Source organism: Perognathus longimembris, chromosome 1 (genome assembly GCF_023159225.1).
Source record: "Perognathus longimembris pacificus isolate PPM17 chromosome 1, ASM2315922v1, whole genome shotgun sequence".
NCBI lineage: Eukaryota > Metazoa > Chordata > Mammalia > Rodentia > Heteromyidae > Perognathus > Perognathus longimembris.
Window position 1 is genome coordinate 129502738 of NC_063161.1, and position 17987 is coordinate 129520724.

The window sequence follows — 17987 nt, forward strand, 5'->3', positions numbered from 1 at the left end:
TTTTTAAAAAAAAAAATTTCACAGTTTACTATAATAAATCTTATGGTTTGTGAACCACTAGTGATTGTGATCTGCCTTATTTTTCCATTTGGCTTTAAAACACTTTACATTATTTAAAAATAAATTGAAATTGCTATGATTGCACATATCACACATAATGTTTTTCCTGACCCTTAGCATATTAGTTTCAAATAACCTGAAAAAAAAGTTGCAGACTAAATGTACCTGTGGAACATATTTAATTACCACAGTCATTAAATAGTCTTGATCTTGACTTCTTCAGATTAAACGTTATGAGCAGAAATGGTGCAGGAGTCTCTGCGATGATTTCTCTGTTGTCCACCAAAAGGGTCTGGACAATGCCCTCTCTCTGTTTCCAGCTGCTCACCACCTCTATGTAACAGTTCAAGGCTGAAGTATGTCTGTCCCATCATCCACAAACTCGCCTGCTGTTTCCATTTGCTTTCCATTGCATCAAACGTCCACAGTGTCTTTTTTCCAGAACAACTCTGAAGTCTTGACCATACAAGTGCATAGGCTGGTGGTCTTTGATTTGGTCTCCATGTACTTCTTGAGGCTCTTCCCACTAAATTCTAGAGTATAGTCATAAGCAAAGCCAGTGACAGCATCAATGTTTATGGTGGCTTTGGTCTTTGCAGCTCTGACACTCAATGTTTCTTTGCCCTCCAACTTAAACATCCATTCTTTTCTTACCTTTTTCTTCCCGTCTAAGTACACTACTCATTTTCCTGACATGATTTCATGTTTGAATTCCATCTTGTGGATTCTATTGCTTAAAGCCACATTCCAGTCAGCTACAAGATCTGTCATTTTTTTCATGCTATATGGAGAGCATTTCCTGATAATGCTTAGCCTATGGCTTCTTGAGTGTCTTATCTAGAACTACATGTGGCATCTGCAGCATTTTTGCAATCTTATAAATGGGCCTAATATTTTGTAGATGAAGGACTTACTTCTTCCCTCCTGGCCCAATCTTCTTATTTATCTAGAGATGGAATATAAAGGATTTACCCTTGCCTTATTCCCCCAGGCCAAGCAAAGCAGCAAGTCCGTGCTTATGTGCTTGACTATAGGCAAGCCATTGGCTTAGCTGAACGTTCTCTCTCCCCAGGTGGAGCATTCCATTCTGGGCCTGGCCAAGGACATCAACCCTTAGCCCCCAAGAGACCATAGCTTGTTTTTAATTTTTCTGCTTCCTTGGTAAGATCCATATAAGCCCGACCTCAAATCTAGCCCCTTGCACACCCTCCATTCCCATGGGAAGGTTGCTGTGCTTTGCTGCTGTACCTCAGTAAGCAGTCCTTGCCTGTCCAGATGGAAAGTCTGGCCTATTTCTTTCTCCTACATCTTCCTAACAGTGGACATTTGAAAAAAGCTGGCTGGGAGGGGCTGGGGATATAGCCTAGTGGCAAGAGTGCCTGCCTCGGATACACGAGGCCCTAGGTTCGATTCCCCAGCACCACATATACAGAAAACGGCCAGAAGCGGCGCTGTGGCTCAAGTGGCAGAGTGCTAGCCTTGAGCGGGAAGAAGCCAGGGACAGTGCTCAGGCCCTGAGTCCAAGGCCCAGGACTGGCCAAAAAAAAAAAAAAAAAAAAAAAAGCTGGCTGGGAGAATGAAAGGTTATCCACACACATTTATATATTACAGTTCCTGCAAATGCCAGCTGATCCAGTGCATAGCCCATGTCTGGGAAGTCAAGGACATGCTGGCCGGTTCCCTACATAAAGGACTTCACAGTCCTGCCACTAAAGGAGAAGCAGAGAGACACACAAGCAGCTCAGCTCTCACTTTCGCCTGCAGCCATAAAAACCCACTTACAGTGCCGCCTCAGCAATTTTTTTTTTTTTTTTTTTTTTTTTTTTTTTTTTTTTTTTGTGGGTCGTGGGGCTTGAACTCTGGGCCTGGGTACTGTCTCTGAATTCTTCAGCTCAAGGCTAGTGCTCTGTTACTATGAGCCACAGTGCCACTTCCGGTTTTCTGGTAGTTAATTAGAGATAAGAGTCCTGGACTTGGGCCAGGCCCAGCTCTTTTTTTTTTTTTTTTTTTTTAAACAAGGTCTTACTTTGGAGCCTATGCTTGCTTTGAATTTATAATCATCCTGTCTCCTCTTCTCAAAGGCTGGGATTTTAGGCCTATACTACCACACCCAGCTCAAAGTTCAGTTTAAATTGAATGCATTGCTTCCACACAGTCATAAAGTTGAAAAATTGTAAGCCAAACAATCAATAGATAGAGAGCATCTGTATTGGTCCTTGATCTTGCTTCCTAACACAGGAATCTCAGCACTCAGGAGACAGAGGTAAGAAAATCTCAAGTTCAATGCCCTAGAATACATATCAAGGGGCTGGGAATGTGGCTTAGTAGTAAGAGTGCTTGCCTAGCATGCATGAAGCCCTGGGTTTAATTGGTCAGTACCACATACACAAAAAAAGCCAGAAGTGATGTTGTGGCTCAAGTGGTAGAGTGCTAGCCTTGAATAAAAAGAAGTTCAGAAATAGTGCTTAGGCCCTGAGTTCAAGCCCCAGGACTGGCAAAACAAACCAAAAGAATACATATCAAGATCCTGTCTCAAAAAAAAGAAAAAAAGAAAAACCACCATGAATTGAACCAATCATATCTATCTATCTATCTATCTATCTATCTATCTATCTATCTATCTATCTATCATTTACTTCTTCATTTTTTCCAGTCCTGGGCTTGAATTCAGGGCCTGAGCACTGTTCCTGGCTGGCTTCTTTTTGCTCAAGGCTAGTTGTGGCCCTACTTCCGACTTTTTCTGTATATGTGGTGCTAAGGAATCGAACCCTGGGCTTCATGCATGCTAGGCACGCACACTATCACTAGGCCACATTCCCAGCCCCTGTCCCCCCTAATTTTGTTTGGTTTTGTTTTTCTGCCAGTCCTGGGGCTTGAACTCAGAGCCTGAGCACTGTCCCTGGCTTCTTTTTGCTCAAGGCTAGCACTCTACCACTTGAGCCACACCGCCACTTCGGGCTTTTTCTATATACATGGTGCTGAGGAATAGAACCCAGGGCTTCATGTATACAAGACAAGCACTTTACCACTAGGCCCTATTCCCAGCCCCCCCCCCCTGTTCCATACTTTTGAGACAGGTTTACATTATGCAGCCCAGGCTGACCTTTAAACTCAAGATCCTCTTGCTTCCTCAGTGCTGGCATCACTATATTGGACTTTCTGAGTATTTTGATTTATACATTCACCATTTTTCATAACAGTTCTGACATTTCTCCTTTATTTATTGAGGCCCATCATGTTCTCTAAGTTCTGAAAACCAATCTTAGGAATGTGTTAGCATCACTTCCCAGGGTTCTTGTCTAAGTGTTAAATCCTATGTTCCAGGAAAGGTTTTATATTGGTCATTTCTCCCTACTTTGATGGAAACATATTCTACCATCCCTTTAGTTTATCATCCTATTTTCCTGACATTTTTGTCAGTTCTGGCTATTCATATTGTTATTTGATCTTAGATATTGATCTAATGGCCATGTTGGGACTTAGAGGCAGATCCTGGGGGTTGGGGGGTAGGCACATATCCAGTAAGCCAGATATTTCTGCATCATCTTAAAGCATATAGGTAAGCTGATCAGTAACAGGAGAAATGAGTAACATATAAGGGCCCAGAGGTACAAAGTATATTTGGGGTTCACATATCAGAAAGCAAACAATGCTGACCTGGCCAAGGATTCACTAGCCCATGTGTGCACATTTAACTGTGTATTGACAGTTTGCTATTTGGGTAAAGGAGTCTTTTAGATCTTAGAAAGCAGAAGGAAACATCTGGCACTCACTGTGATAGGAGACTCAAAGCAAAGCTGTAAACACCATCTGTCAAGTTTAACTTCCAAAAAGGCCTTTCTAAATTACTGGGGGGTTTCTTTGCCAACTCCTTATTACAGTGTCACCAGAAGCAAATGAAACAATTGAAGTCTCTTGTGCTGTTGTGGGGTAAGGAGGTGGGCTCCCAGAGGTTCCTGATGTTCAAGTGCACATCTTCATAGGATGTGTCTGTCTACTTTCCTTTATTTGCCAGACTTTTTCTCCATAATCAAGCAGCCATGACCACCTAGTCAGTTGAAGGTTCAGAGAAAACAAGTAAAGAAGGTGAAAAATTGTATCTCTGTTCTCTTTGCCAACATCTTTTGCATTGGCTGTCATCTCTTGCATTTGATGTCAAAACTCAAGGTGTGTTGGCTGTGTTAGTTTTTCATCATGGTGACAAATATCTTAGGGAACTAGTTTAAAGTTTGGGAGGGTTTATTTTGGTTCATGGTTTCTGAAGTTAGAGTCCCAGAGACAATGGAGCCATTTACCTACAGACTGTAACTTTTTTTTGCCAGTCCTGGGGCTTGAACTCAGGCCCTGATCACTGTCCCTGGCTTCTTTTTACTCAAGGCTAGCACTCTACCACTTGAGCCACAGTGCCACTTCCAACTTTTTTCCTGTATATGTGGTGCTGAGGAATTGAACCCAGGGCTTCATGGATGCTAGGCAAGCACTCTACCACTAGGCCACATTCCCAGCCCCTAGACTAACTTTTGAAATAATGAACCAAAGTCCTGTGGATAGTGCTGTCCACATTCAGGACAGATTTTCTCCCCTTAGTTAATTATCTATGGAAACAACCTCACAGATATATCCAGAGAAGTGCTACTAATCTTCTAGACATCTCTCAATCCAGTCAAATTGACCATTATGATTGACCATCACACTCTTAGGAGAGGAATAAAAAGGCACAATACCTATGTGCAGCTGATCATATAAAATAATATTTACAGAAATCAACTCCAGGAAATGAAAACGAGTTTTTTGGGTTTTTTTTTTTTTTTTTGCTGTTTTTGTTTTCTTTCTTTTTTGTTCTGTATGTTTGTTTATATGTCTTTGGGAGTGTAAGGAGAGGCAAAGAAATGGAGGGACAAAGGCTAAAGAATGGAGCAACTCACTAGACACTATGTTAAAAATCAACTATACAGTTTGTGGATGGTGATACATGGGAAAAACTAGGAGAGGAAAGAGTGTGGGAAGAGGTGGCATCGCCCAAAAAATGTAGTCACTCTATAACTTTTGTTACTGTAACCCTCTGTACATCACCTTTATAGTAACAATTAAAAAATTAAAGATTGACCATCACCATAGCCTTTGGACCCCAGGACCACCTTCTTTGGATATTTAGGCTTTCAGCCTCAGCTTCCTGGGATCCGAGGTCTTCAGACTTGGACTAAGCCACACTACTGGTACTCCAAGGTCTGTAGCCTGCAAATGGCTTATGGTGGGACTTCTCAGCTACTATAACTGTGTGAACTGATTTCTCTAGTAAATCCATTTTCATGTCTGTCTGTCTGTCTTTTTCTCTCTCTTCTGTTCTGTCTTTGTAGTTCTGTCTCCCTAGAGAACAATAATAAACTCCATGACTTAAGACAATCCTACATATTCTCTTTCAGTTGTTATCAAGAACTGGATTTACTATTACTTGAGCTATGCCCCAGCCTTATATTCTTTTTGTCGTTGTTATTAGTCCTGGGGTTTGAACTCTGGACCTAGGTGCTGTCTCTGAGCTCTTCAGCTCAAGGCTAGTGCTCTACCACTTTTGAGCCACAGTGCCACTTCTGGTTTTCTGGTGGCTAGTTGGAGATAAGAGTCTCATGGACTTTCCTGCCCTGGCTGGCTTTGAACCACAATCCTCAGATCTCAGCCTCCTGAGTAGCTAGGATTATAGACATGAGCCACCGGCACCTGGCATAATATTCTTTTAATATTTTAGAGCTACTTTTTTGTGTTGATATCTTCATTCTTTTGGAATGTGAAATCATCTTTAGTCAGGATAATTGCATCTTTACATGCTAATTATTATATAGGTATTAAAACTAGAAGGAACTTCAGAGGTCACAAGAGATCTGAGTCCTTCAGTGTAACTGAACTTCAGGGGAATAGTTCAAGGTTTGAGCCTGACTTTCAATGACTCATTTAGCTTTTCTCTTAATTTTCCCATAAACAACAACAACAACAAAAATGATGCTCTTGTCAGGGATGCTAGTTGCTTTATTTACAGCCTTGGAACTGTTAAAACTAAGCCAAATCCTGCTTTCATTTTTGTCCTGGTTATTCCAGCTGTATCTTCCTCTGCTCTTCTACAGTTATCCTTTCATCTACTTATGGATTCTGAATTTTCCTTTTCTGTATCTATGCCTTTGTTTAGACTACTTTGGTGACTCTTCATTATACCTGTCCTTTGTGATTATTTTGGTGCCAGTCCTGGGATTTGAACTCAAGGCTATCAATCTACCCTTTGAGCCACAGCCACACTTTGGCTTTTTAGTAGTTTATTGGAGATAAGTATCTCACAGACTTTCCTGCCTAGGCTCCCTTCATACCACAATCCTCAGATCTTAGCCTCTGGAGTAGCTAGTATTACAGTCATGAGCCAACAGTGCCCAGTTTTTTGTTTTTGCTTTTTTTTTTCCCCCCTCAAGGCTAGTGCTCTGCCACTTGACCTATAGCACCATTTCTGGCTTTTTCTGTTTATGTGGTACTGAGGAATCAAACCTAGGGCTTTATGCATGCTAGGTAAGCACTCTACCACTAAGCCATATTCCCAGCCCTCCTTTACATTCTTAAGGATGGGTAACCTAGTTGGAGGATGAGAGACATGGAATGTTTGATTAGAAATAGGTGCTCAAAAATCAGGTCCTCACTTAATGCAAGAAGGCAGAGAATTTTGGTAAAGGGGGAAGAAGGAAGAGTTTAGGAGCGAGATTAACTGGAATGTATTATAAATATGTAACAAAGAATCTCCTTCCTCTGTATAATTAAAATAAGATAATAAAATAAAAAAGAAGAGATGGAAAATCTAGGAGATTGAGGCAGATAACAAATCTCAGGAAGTCTTTGTATAATTGGGGAGGCTTGTCCTTGTTTCTCTCTTTTGGTAGTGCGAATATTTGAACTCTTGCTTTGTCTCTCTTTAATTTATATGCAGTACAGTGACTAGAATGAAACTTACAAGGTTAGATCAGAAGTAGGGCAAGATGGTAAATTAGAAACATTTACAATTTTTACTCTGTGAATGAGAAGACTCTGATGACACAAAAGAGACTAGATTTTGAAGAAAGAGAGTAAGATAACCAGAAACCATGAAAGAGATGATGAGGAAGCAGAACATTACATAGAAACAAACCCAACAGAAGTAAAACAGCAAGGAGTTCTGAGCTGGCCCCCATCTCCTCCAGTTGGGGAAGGAGACAGTGGAGACTCCAGTATAGGGTAAAACAGAGAGTCCTGCCCATGCTGCCAATTCTAGCTCTGGGTAAAGGCCACATAACTAACAAGATTTAATCCTAATATAGAGATTTGTGAGGCTGGGACTAAGTCTGGTGTGGAAGACTAGTCTTGGTGAAGAAAGGCATTTTGCCACTCCCCTTACCTTACAGCATGATAGTGAGTCACCATCTCGAGTGAGTGCCTATTGTCTGAATTAAGTTACTCTGGGAGCCTGAGGATAAGAAGCAATCACAGCTCAATGACTCACAGGATACTTTGCCATGGAATTTGGGTGTATAAGTCAGTCATAAGAAATGAATGAGAAGAGGGAAGTGCCCAACAGGACCTCCCAGGGAAGCTTATACAGTGAGAAGGTACGCTGTTAACTCTGATGCCAGAGATGGGGGAGTAAGAAGCCTGGCAGTGCTGGGTGTACATTTGAGTCACATGGTAGCCCTGGTGTAATGGATATTACATTCACCCATTCCACTGTGAAGGAGTGCTGCTGCAATTTTAAATCCCGAGAGTGGTTTCTTTAAAGGAAGCTGAGCTGCCAAAGGCATCTGGGTCCAGATACTTGTAGTGAAAGAGCCTTGAGACTTGCTGTTAAGCAATGTGGTGCAGGCACCCTTCGAGATAACTGGGACTCTGAAGGTGTGGTGTGGTGGTTGGCCATGGTTCTACTCTTTCCTGCCAGGAGAGATTCTCATTACTTTGAGGCCAGGGAAGCAGTGAACCTTGGAGCCTGAAGCTATCAAAGAACTCAGAGCCAAGGGTCTACCCCTGGGCTCCATGTGTTGCTTGCTGAGTGGGATCCTCCCACCAACTGAGCCATAAAGCAGAAGAAAAAAATAAAAGGGACTGAAAGAGGAAAGGAAAATTATCCCTGTTTTCTGATTATATTATCCTAGGCTTAACAGACCCTACAGATAGCCTCATAGAAACTTCTAGGTCTAATAAACAACTTTGGAAATATAGCATGATATAAAGTCAACACTCAAGCTGGGTGCTAGTGGGTTCCACTTCTAATCCTAGCTACTCAGGAGGTCCAGATTTTAGGATTGAGGCTCAAATTCAGACTGGGAAGGTAAGTCCATAAGTTTCTCTTTCTTTCTTTCTTTCTTTCTTTCTTTCTTTCTTTCTTTCTTTCTTTCTTTCTTTCTTTCTTTCCTTTCTTTCTCTCTCTCTCTCTCTCTCTCTCTCTCTCTCTCTCTCTCTCTCTCTCTCTTTCTTTCTTTTTTTTGCCAGTCCTAGGGCTTGAACTCAGGGCCTGGACACTGTCCCTGAGCTTCTTTTGCTCAAGGCTAGCGCTCTACCACTTGAACCACAGTACCACTTCTGGCCTTTTCTGTTTATGTGGTACTGATTGAATTGAACCCAGGGCTTCACGCATACTAGGGAAGCACTCCACTAAGTCACACTTCCAGCCCATCCATGAGATTTTTATCTCCAGTTAACCAGCAAAAGGTGTAGAATAGAAGCACATATGGGTTAATATACACAAGAAGAATGTGGTTTTTTTTTCCAAATTTTTATTATCAAACTGATGTACAGAGAGGTTACAGTTTCATACGTTAGGCAATGGATACATTTCTTGTACTGTTTGTTACCCTGTCCCTCATACCCTCCTCCCTCCTCCCCCTTTCCCTTCCGCCCCCCCCCCCAGGTGTTCAGTTCACTTACACCAAACAGTTTTGCAAGTATTGCTTTTGTAGTTGTTTGTCTTTTTTTTTACCCTGTGTCTCTCAAATTTGGTATTGCCTTTCAATTTCCTAGTTCCAGTACCAGTATACACGGTTTCCAATATACTCAGATAACATTACAGCGATAGTGTAGGTACAACCACAGGAAGGTGATACAAGAACATCATCAATAATAGAAGCTACAGATACACATAGGACATTGAAAGTAGTTACAACTGTGATATAACAATCATTTCCATAACATGGAGTTCATTTCACTTAGCATCATCTTATGTGTTCATAAGGGTATAGCTATTGGGCCTTGTGAAGAAGAATGTTTAACATCCTTAGCCATAAAGGAAAGGCAAATCAAATTTACATCAAGATTCCATCTCACCTAAGTCAAAATGGCAATCATCATGAGAACAAGCAACCACAAATTCTGGCAAAGATTCAAGGAGAAAGGAACTTTCACACACACAGTTATAGGAATGTAAGTTAGTACAACCACTATGGAAATCAGTATGTGTGCTCTTAACATTAAAAATAGACATCCCTTATGACCTTTCTATTGTTTTTTGGGTTTTTTTTTTTGGCCAGTCCTGGGCCTTGGACTCAGGGCCTGAGCACTGTCCCTGGCTTCTTCCCGCTCAAGGCTAGCACTCCGCCACTTGAGCCACAGCGCTGCTTCTGGCCGTTTTCTGTATATGTGGTGCTGGGGAATCGAACCTAGGGCCTCGTGTATCCGAGGCAGGCACTATTGCCACTAGGCTATATCCCCAGCCCCCTGACCTTTCTATTGAACATATATTGGAAGGCGAGAGGACCAATGTACAAGAAGGATATCTGCTAGCCTATCATTGGTGGCTCATGCCTGTAAACCTAGCTACTCAGGAGGCTGAGATTTGAGGATTGTGGTTCAAAGCCAGCCCAGGCAGGAAAGTCCATAAGATTTTTATCTCCAATCAGCCACCAAAAAAGCCAGAAGTGGAGCTGAGTCTCACATAGTAGAGCGCATTCCTTGAGTGAAAAGCTTAGGGACAGTACCCAGGCCCTGAATTCAAGCCCCAGTATGGGCACCAAGAAAAAAAACCCAACAACCAAACCACGGGGGGCTGCTGGCTCAAACCTATAATCCTAGCTAAACAGGAGGCTAAGTTGTGAGAATTTCAACTGGAAACTTGTTCAGGAAGACACATTCTCTCTCCCTCTCCTTCTCCGTCTCCCTCTCCTCCCTCTCTCTCTCCCTCTCCTTCTCTCTCTTTGTCTTTCTTCTTTTTCTTTGCTGTTTGTTTTTCGGTACCAGTCCTGGTACCAGCTTGAATTCAGGGTCCAGACACTGTTCCTGAGATTTTGTGATCAAGGTTGGTGGTCTATCTCAGCACCATTTCTGAATCTTTTGGTGGTTAACTGGAACTAAGAGTCTCACACACTTCCTGTTCAGGCTGGCTTTGAACCATGATCCTCAGATCTCAAAGTCATGAGTAGTTAGAATTACAGGGGTAAGCCAGGAGGTCCAGCTGAACCTCTTTCTGATTTCCAGTTAACTATCAAAAGCCTAGAAGTGAATGTGCGGCCTAATGGGTAGAATGCCAGACTTGAGAGCTGAAGAGCCAAGCAGGACACAAGGCTCTGAGTTTGAGCCCTAGTACCAGTATAAAGAAAATATAAACTAAACTCTTAGAGCTGGAGATATAAGATCAGTGGTATATGGCTTGCTTACTTAGCCTGAAAGAATCAGATCTCTGGGCTTAGTCTGTTGTGCCAAGTTGCAAGACCACCCCCAAGAAGACCACCGAGATTCAGACACTCCGAAATGCAAAAGCAAGGCAAGGCTTTATTTAACGAGCTGCCAACTCGGGCCTCGTCCTACCCACCGACACAGCGGAGGTTAGGAGGAAGCCCCGAGCTGTGATTACACAGGGCTTATAAAGGCAAAGAACAAGGTTACAACAATCAGCTGTGCAAGCAAGATTAGAACACAGGTACAAATCTAATTGGCTCAGGGTTCGATTCTAAAATGGGGTTCACGTGGTGGGGCCTGACTTCAAAGTCTGGCACCTCATTTCCCCCTTTTTCTTTTTGGTACCTTGGGAGCCAATCATGGCTCCATTCTGTCCATTTCAATGGCTTGCATGTCTAGGGGATGATATAGAGGTAAGGCATGGGCCAGTAGGGCCAAAAGTAGTATCCGAAAATAACTCTGGTCCCTCGGTTTTAAAGGGGGGCTGATGGGTGAAGATCATCAATCTTCTGTAATTTCTTCAGGCTGACTCAGGGACGTTGACCTTACCTAGCCAGGAACCTATAACCTTAGTCTACTTTTCCAAGGGACTGCAGGATTACTGCAAACTGAAAATTAACTTTCAGCTATACAGACTTACCATTAGCTGTATAGTGTTTAGTATCCAAATGTAAGCAACAAAATAATACATAAACTTCTCAACTGTGCTCTAAGGGTCGGGTGGCTATACCCGTATTCCTGAGCAAGCTCAAAACTACCTAAAATAAGGGGGTCACCTCACTTTGGAGTGAGCTGCCAAAATAACATTAACACTAGCCAGGGTAGTAAGGAAAGAAGGCAAAAAGAAAATTATAACAATATTCAGTCTAACTTTCTTTTCTTGAGGCGAAGGCGAAGCGGCTGAGTTGGGTGCTTGGAGACCTCCCATGTTCCATCACGGTAGTTGTCATCCAGGGCAAAGGGGTCAGCTGGCCTGGCGTGGGAGCAATGGACCCAAGTGGTGACGCCATCTACTTTAAGGGCCGTGGGAGTAGTCAGTAGCACCACGTAGGGTCCCTTCCATCGTGGTTCTAAGGATTTGGAGTTATGCCTCCGGACGAACACCCAATCTCCTGGCCTGAATAAATGGGGGGTAGGGACAGAAGCAGAATCATATAATGCCTTGAGTTGGGGCCACATTTTCTTGTGCACGAGCTGCAAATAATCAAGTTTACACAAAAATTCAGTATCATCCAAATCAGCAAGCAATTCAGTCTGAAGGCTAGGGATAATGGGCGGGGGGTACCCGTACATTATTTCAAAAGGAGTAAAGCCAAGCTGATAGGGAGAATTTCTTACTCTAAGCAGAGCAAAAGGAAGGAGTGACACCCAGTCTGCGCCAGTCTCTAAGGCCAATTTAGTTAAGGTCTCTTTTAGAGTCCGATTCATTCTCTCTACCTGTCCTGAACTCTGGGGTCTACAAGCACAATGCAATTTCCAATCTGTCCCCAGTGCAGCGGCTATTCCCTGACTTACTTTTGAAACGAAAGCCGGTCCGTTGTCCGACCCAATCGTGGATGGGAAGCCATACCTGGGTAGGATTTCTTCCAGGATCTTCTTAGCCACTATATTCGCAGTTTCATGCTTTGTTGGATAGGCTTCCACCCATCCTGAAAAGGTGTCTACAAAAACTAGCAAATATTTGTATCCAAATTTTCCAGGTTTGATTTTTGTGAAATCTACTTCCCAATACACGCCTGGCCTATCCCCACGGAAGCGAGCTCCTTTAGTAACTTGTTGATTGGGGGCATTGGTAAGCTGACAGGCCTTGCAATTTTTAACAATATTTTCAATAAGTTGATCTCCTTGTCTAATTTTTACTTTGGAATGTCGGAGCAAGTCCTGCATTCTTCGGGTTCCCATGTGAGAAGCTCGGTGGATTCTTTTAAGGATCCCCTTACCTAGCCTTTGTGGCAAGATAAGTTTCCCTTCACCAGTTTTCCACCAGTCATCGTTTCCTTCTCTGTCCAGGGTTTTGTGGGTCATGGGAATTTTTTTTATCCACTCCAAGTCTTCCTGGGAATACTGGGGTACAGGAGGCAAAGCTCGTGGTCCTGGGTCTACTACAGTCAATACTTCTGCTCTGGGATGGAGGGCTGCTTCCTTAGCTGCCTGGTCAGCCAGATTATTCCCTCTAGTCACCGAATCAACTCCCTTTTGATGACTCGGGCAATGCATAATGGCAATCTTTGCTGGTTCCCATAGGGCCCGGATGAGGCTTAAAATCTCCTGTCTGTTTTTAATGGCCTTTCCTTCAGCTGTCAGTAGCCCCCTTTCTTGGTAAATGGCTCCATGGATGTGTACAGTGGCAAAAGCGTACCGGCTGTCCGTATAGATATTTAGTCTCATTCCTTTTCCCATCTGTAAAGCTTTTGTTAGTGCCACTAGTTCTGCTCTTTGTGCAGAAGTCCCCTGAGGGAGTGCCTCTGCCCACAATATCTCAGTGTCCGTAGTAACCGCCGCACCCGCATACCTTTTTCCATCTCGAATGAAGCTGCTGCCATCGGTGAACCAGGTGTGCTCGGCATGTGATAGCGGCAAATCCAGCAAGTCTGGCCGGAGGCTATGTGTTTGGGCCAGGATCTGGTCACAATCATGCAGGGGCGCTTCCAGATCCGGATCCGGCAGCAGAGTTGCTGGGTTTAATGCTGTTGGTACACAGAAGCTGATACGTGCCGGGTTAAGTAACAACGTTTGGTAATGGACCATGCGGGCATTGCTCATCCATCGGTCAGGTGGTTGTTTTAGCACCCCCTCTAGAGCATGTGGAGTGGCTACAGTCAGATTCTGTCCCAGAGTCAACTTATCTGCATCTTTTACCAAGAGGGCTACTGCAGCTATTATTCTTAAGCACGGAGGCCACCCAGCGGCGACAGGATCCAATTTCTTTGACAAATAGGCGACCGGTCGTCTCCAGGGCCCAATTGGCTGGGTGAGCACCCCTTTTGCTATTCCTTTCTTTTCGGCCACAAACAATGTGAATGGTTTATTCACGTCAGGTAGGCCTAAGGCTGGGGCTTCTAGAAGGCTTTTCTTGATTGCCTCAAAGGCTTTTTGCATCTGCTCAGTCCAATGAAATTCTGGGAGGTTTTTGGTGGCTTCATATAAAGGCTTGGCCATCTCAGCGAACCCAGGTATCCACAGCCGGCAAAAACCCGCTGTTCCCAGGAATTCTCTGACTTGTCTCGCTGACTTAGGCACAGGAATTTTTAGCACAGTCTCTTTACGTGCATCTGACAGCCAACGCTTGCCCTCTTTTAATATGAAGCCCAGATAGGTGACTTCAGGTTTACAAATTTGTGCCTTTTTAGTGGAGGCCCTATAGCCCAAATTGCCAAGAGTCTTTAAGAGCCTAGCTGTTCCCTTTAAACAACTATCCTTGTCTGGAGCAGCTATTAACAAATCATCTACATATTGCAATAGACTTATTTCAGTATTTTGGGAGCGGTACTCACTTAGGTCTTCATGTAACGCCTCATCAAAGATTGTAGGCGAATTCTTAAATCCTTGAGGCAGCCTGGTCCAGGTCAATTGACCGCTTATCCCGATTTCAGGATCGTGCCAAGTAAATGCAAAGTAGCTTTGGCTCTGTGAGGCTAAGGGCAGGCTAAAGAAAGCATCCTTTAGATCCAACACAGTATACCACACATGGCTCGGTGACAGGGAGCTCAGCAGGGTATATGGGTTTGGGACTGTTGGATGAATGTCCATTACTCTCTTGTTAACTTCTCTCAAGTCTTGCACTGGTCTATAATCATTGGAATTAGACTTTTTTATAGGCAATAATGGAGTATTCCAGGCTGACTGGGTGGGCTTCAGAACTCCTAAATCTAATAATTTTCTGATGTGAGGAGTGATCCCTTTCTTTGCTTCTAGTGACATAGGGTACTGGCAAACTCTTACTGGGTCAGCTCCGGCTTTAAGTTCCACAAAAATTGGAGGACGATGTTTTGCCAGTCCCATTCCCCCAGTTTCTGCCCATGCTTGGGGAAACGCCCGTAGCCACTCATTTTCTGGAGACTCGGGCTTGAGATGCTGGTATAGCCTATACTCTTCTTCTAACTTGCTAGTTATTAGTATACTAACAGGCTTTTCTCTTGAGTTCGTCACAGAAATCCCACTGTCTGTGAACTGTATCTGAGCTTTCATTTTCGTTAAGAGATCACGTCCAAGCAATGGATAGGGGCAGTCAGGGATGACTAAAAACGAGTGGGTTACCTGGCCCGCTCCCAAGTCCACTGTTCTTTGAGTAGTCCATTTATAGGGTTTAGTGCCCGTTGCACCTTGGACCCATGTTGTTTTAGTGGACATCGGCCCTCTCGGGGCTAGTAATACTGAATTTTCTGCTCCCGTATCTACCATGAACATGACTGGATTCCCCTCCACTTTTAATGTTATCCTGGGCTCAGGGAGGGGATCTGAACCCCGACTCCCTCAGTCACTGTCCTCAGCCATCTCTAAGGTTGACAACACTCTTGATCCTACTTTATGTTTTTCCTCCTTTTTCTGGGCTAGCTCTGGGCAGTTTCTGATCCAATGCCCCTCCTTCTTGCAATAAGCACATTGATTCTTCCCCATCCTTGGTTGGGGTTTGGGCTTTTGCTCCTTACTTGGAGAGGAGGACTGTCTAAAGTTTCCTGCCTGCATAGAGGTCAGGATTTCCCTGAGTTCCTTCTGTTGTTGTTCCAAAATCCTAGCCAGACTCCTTTCCTGTCTTCGTTCTCCTGTTTCTCTCTTATTATAAACCTTTTCCGCCACTGCTACTAGATCCCTAATAGATTTTTCCCCAAGCCTGTCTAGAGCCTGCAATTTCCGCTTTATATCCGGTGCGGCTTGATTTACGTAGGCAAACATAATCATCTGAGCAGATTCCTGGGTCTCAAGATCATATGGGGTGTATTGACTAAAGGCTTCCATAAGACGCTCAAGGTATGCTGCCGGACTTTCACTTTCTCCCTGTCTGATATCATAAACTTTGGCCATATTTGTAGGTCGGCGAGCCGCCGCCTTGAGACCTGCCAGCAGAGCCTGGCGATAGACAAGGAGTCGCTCCCTACCTTCAGCCGTATTGTAGTCCCATGCTGGTCGGGTCTGGGGAAAATAGGTATCAATCAAGGCAGGATCCGTGATGGGTGCTCCGTTGGGGCCAGGGATAAGTCTCTGGGCCGCTTCTTGAATACGACCTCTCTCCTCATTGGTGAAAAGTACCTGTAAAAGCTGGCTACAATCATCCCAAGTGGGCTGGTGAGTGAAAAGTATAGTTTCAAACAAGCGAATTAAGTCCCGAGGTTTCTCAGAAAAGGGGGCATTTTGGGCACGCCAATTGTAAAGATCACTAGTAGCAAATGGCCAGTATTGGAATTGTTGTCGACCGTCCGCATCCACAGGACTTATAGGGCGTAGGGGAAGGGTAGTAGATTTGTGAAGAGATGTAATTCTTTGGCGCCGGCGAGTTGATTGAGCGGGGCCCTCCGGGGCGGAGGGCACAGCTGAAACATCTTCCTCAGAGTCCTCCTCTTGGAGAGTTAACTGGGGTGGGGCGTATGGAGGGGGAAGCATTTCCTCCTCTGTGCTTCCTCCCTGGAGGACAGGTGGATATAATTTCTTTTCTCCCCTCTTAGGTTCTCTCTTGGCACCCCGTGTTTTTTGAGTGAATATTGGGGTAGGGGAAGGAGTGGAGGAGGGAGTTGGTAAGAAAGGCCGAACCCAAGCTGGAGTGTCCCTGTCAACTAGTTCTTTCCAGGTGTCTATATAAGGAATCTGGTCTATATAGCCTGAACGAGGGGCTTCGATTAGGCTTTGTAAGGTACTGATCTTAATGATGTCAAAGCTTCCCTCAGGTGGCCAATTAACTCTCTCAAGGGTGGGCCATTCTGACTTGCACAGGGTAATCCACTTTTCCTTCTTAAGGGCCACACCTCGGTTCTGAGCTATCTCCTTGATCTCCTTCCAGTGAACTAGAGTCAAATCTAGGGGGCTAGATGGAGGACCCCAAGATAGAACGTTACCCATAGCTCTGATCAGATGTTTAGTCCAAAAGGCTACAAAAGAAAAGAAACCAAAACAATTAATACAGAAGGAAAAAAACATAGGCAAGATCAAGAACAAGAAAAACTGGAGATTTCCCAAGTTGGCCCACACATCCCCCTGCAAGGATGCAGAAAGAGTGAATTCAAGTTGAAAGCGGGGCTCCAGAGATCCCCCTTTAAGGGTGAAGAGTCTGGGACATCCCCCGGTCTCACCAGGATTGTCAAGTAAGTACATCTGCTTCGACAACCCCTTCAAGAAATAAGCAAAAGCAAGACAAACAAACAGGCACATTACAGGACAAGACAAATGAACAGGGCTGTTTTCTTACCTTCGGAGTCTGGGATCTCGGGGTCTCTGGGGCTATCCCGGACGAAACCCCAAATGTTGTGCCAAGTTGCAAGACCACCCCCAAGAAGACCACCGAGATTCAGACACTCCGAAATGCAAAAGCAAGGCAAGGCTTTATTTAACGAGCTGCCAACTCGGGCCTCGTCCTACCCACCGACACAGCGGAGGTTAGGAGGAAGCCCCGAGCTGTGATTACACAGGGCTTATAAAGGCAAAGAACAAGGTTACAACAATCAGCTGTGCAAGCAAGATTAGAACACAGGTACAAATCTAATTGGCTCAGGGTTCGATTCTAAAATGGGGTTCACGTGGTGGGGCCTGACTTCAAAGTCTGGCACCTCAGTCTCTAGTACAAAAAAAAAAGTATTTTTTATAATATCAGGATCTGAAGTCAATGGATCAATGGGTATAATGGTTCACATTAGGAAAAAAAATAGCTTTAGACTTAGGGTAGGATTTAGGGCAAACTGCAACTTTTTTCAATAACTTTTACTCACCTTGCAGTTCCAAAATTTATTTTCATTTGCCCCTATGGGTTAGATTTTCCCAAGCCTTATCAGGGCCAGAAAATTAAACCTAACCCTGATCCTAATGATGGGCCAACCCTAATATTAACAGCAACAAAAAAATCCTTGCGTTTTGATTCATATTAATATTCTACTTGTATTTCTGGAAATATGTTGTGGCTTGCCTTTAATCCTATGGATTTCCTTGTCCTAATTCTAAAGCTACCTTTCCCCTAAATTAAATTAATTTCCCATTAAATCCACTGACCTTCAATCTTGATGAAAAACAATATAGTTTCAATTGATGCTAAATTTACCTGAATGCCTAGAACTTAAAAT

At 43.8% G+C, this 17987-nt stretch overlaps 1 protein-coding gene and 1 pseudogene across 1 annotated transcript; both read right to left on the reverse strand.

Annotated features, from left to right (window-relative positions):
• Positions 1–238: 238 nt before the first annotated feature.
• Positions 239–843, reverse strand: LOC125352793 (annotated as a pseudogene).
• A 127-nt stretch (positions 844–970) lies between these two features.
• Positions 971–16023, reverse strand: LOC125352802 (the record flags this gene model as incomplete). The annotated part of the gene is given in 3 exon segments (XM_048348179.1): positions 971–1006; positions 12296–12318; positions 12321–16023. Coding segments are annotated over 3 exon segments (3762 nt in total), but the record flags the coding sequence as incomplete, so codon positions are not given.
• Between the last annotated feature and the right edge of the window lie 1964 nt (positions 16024–17987).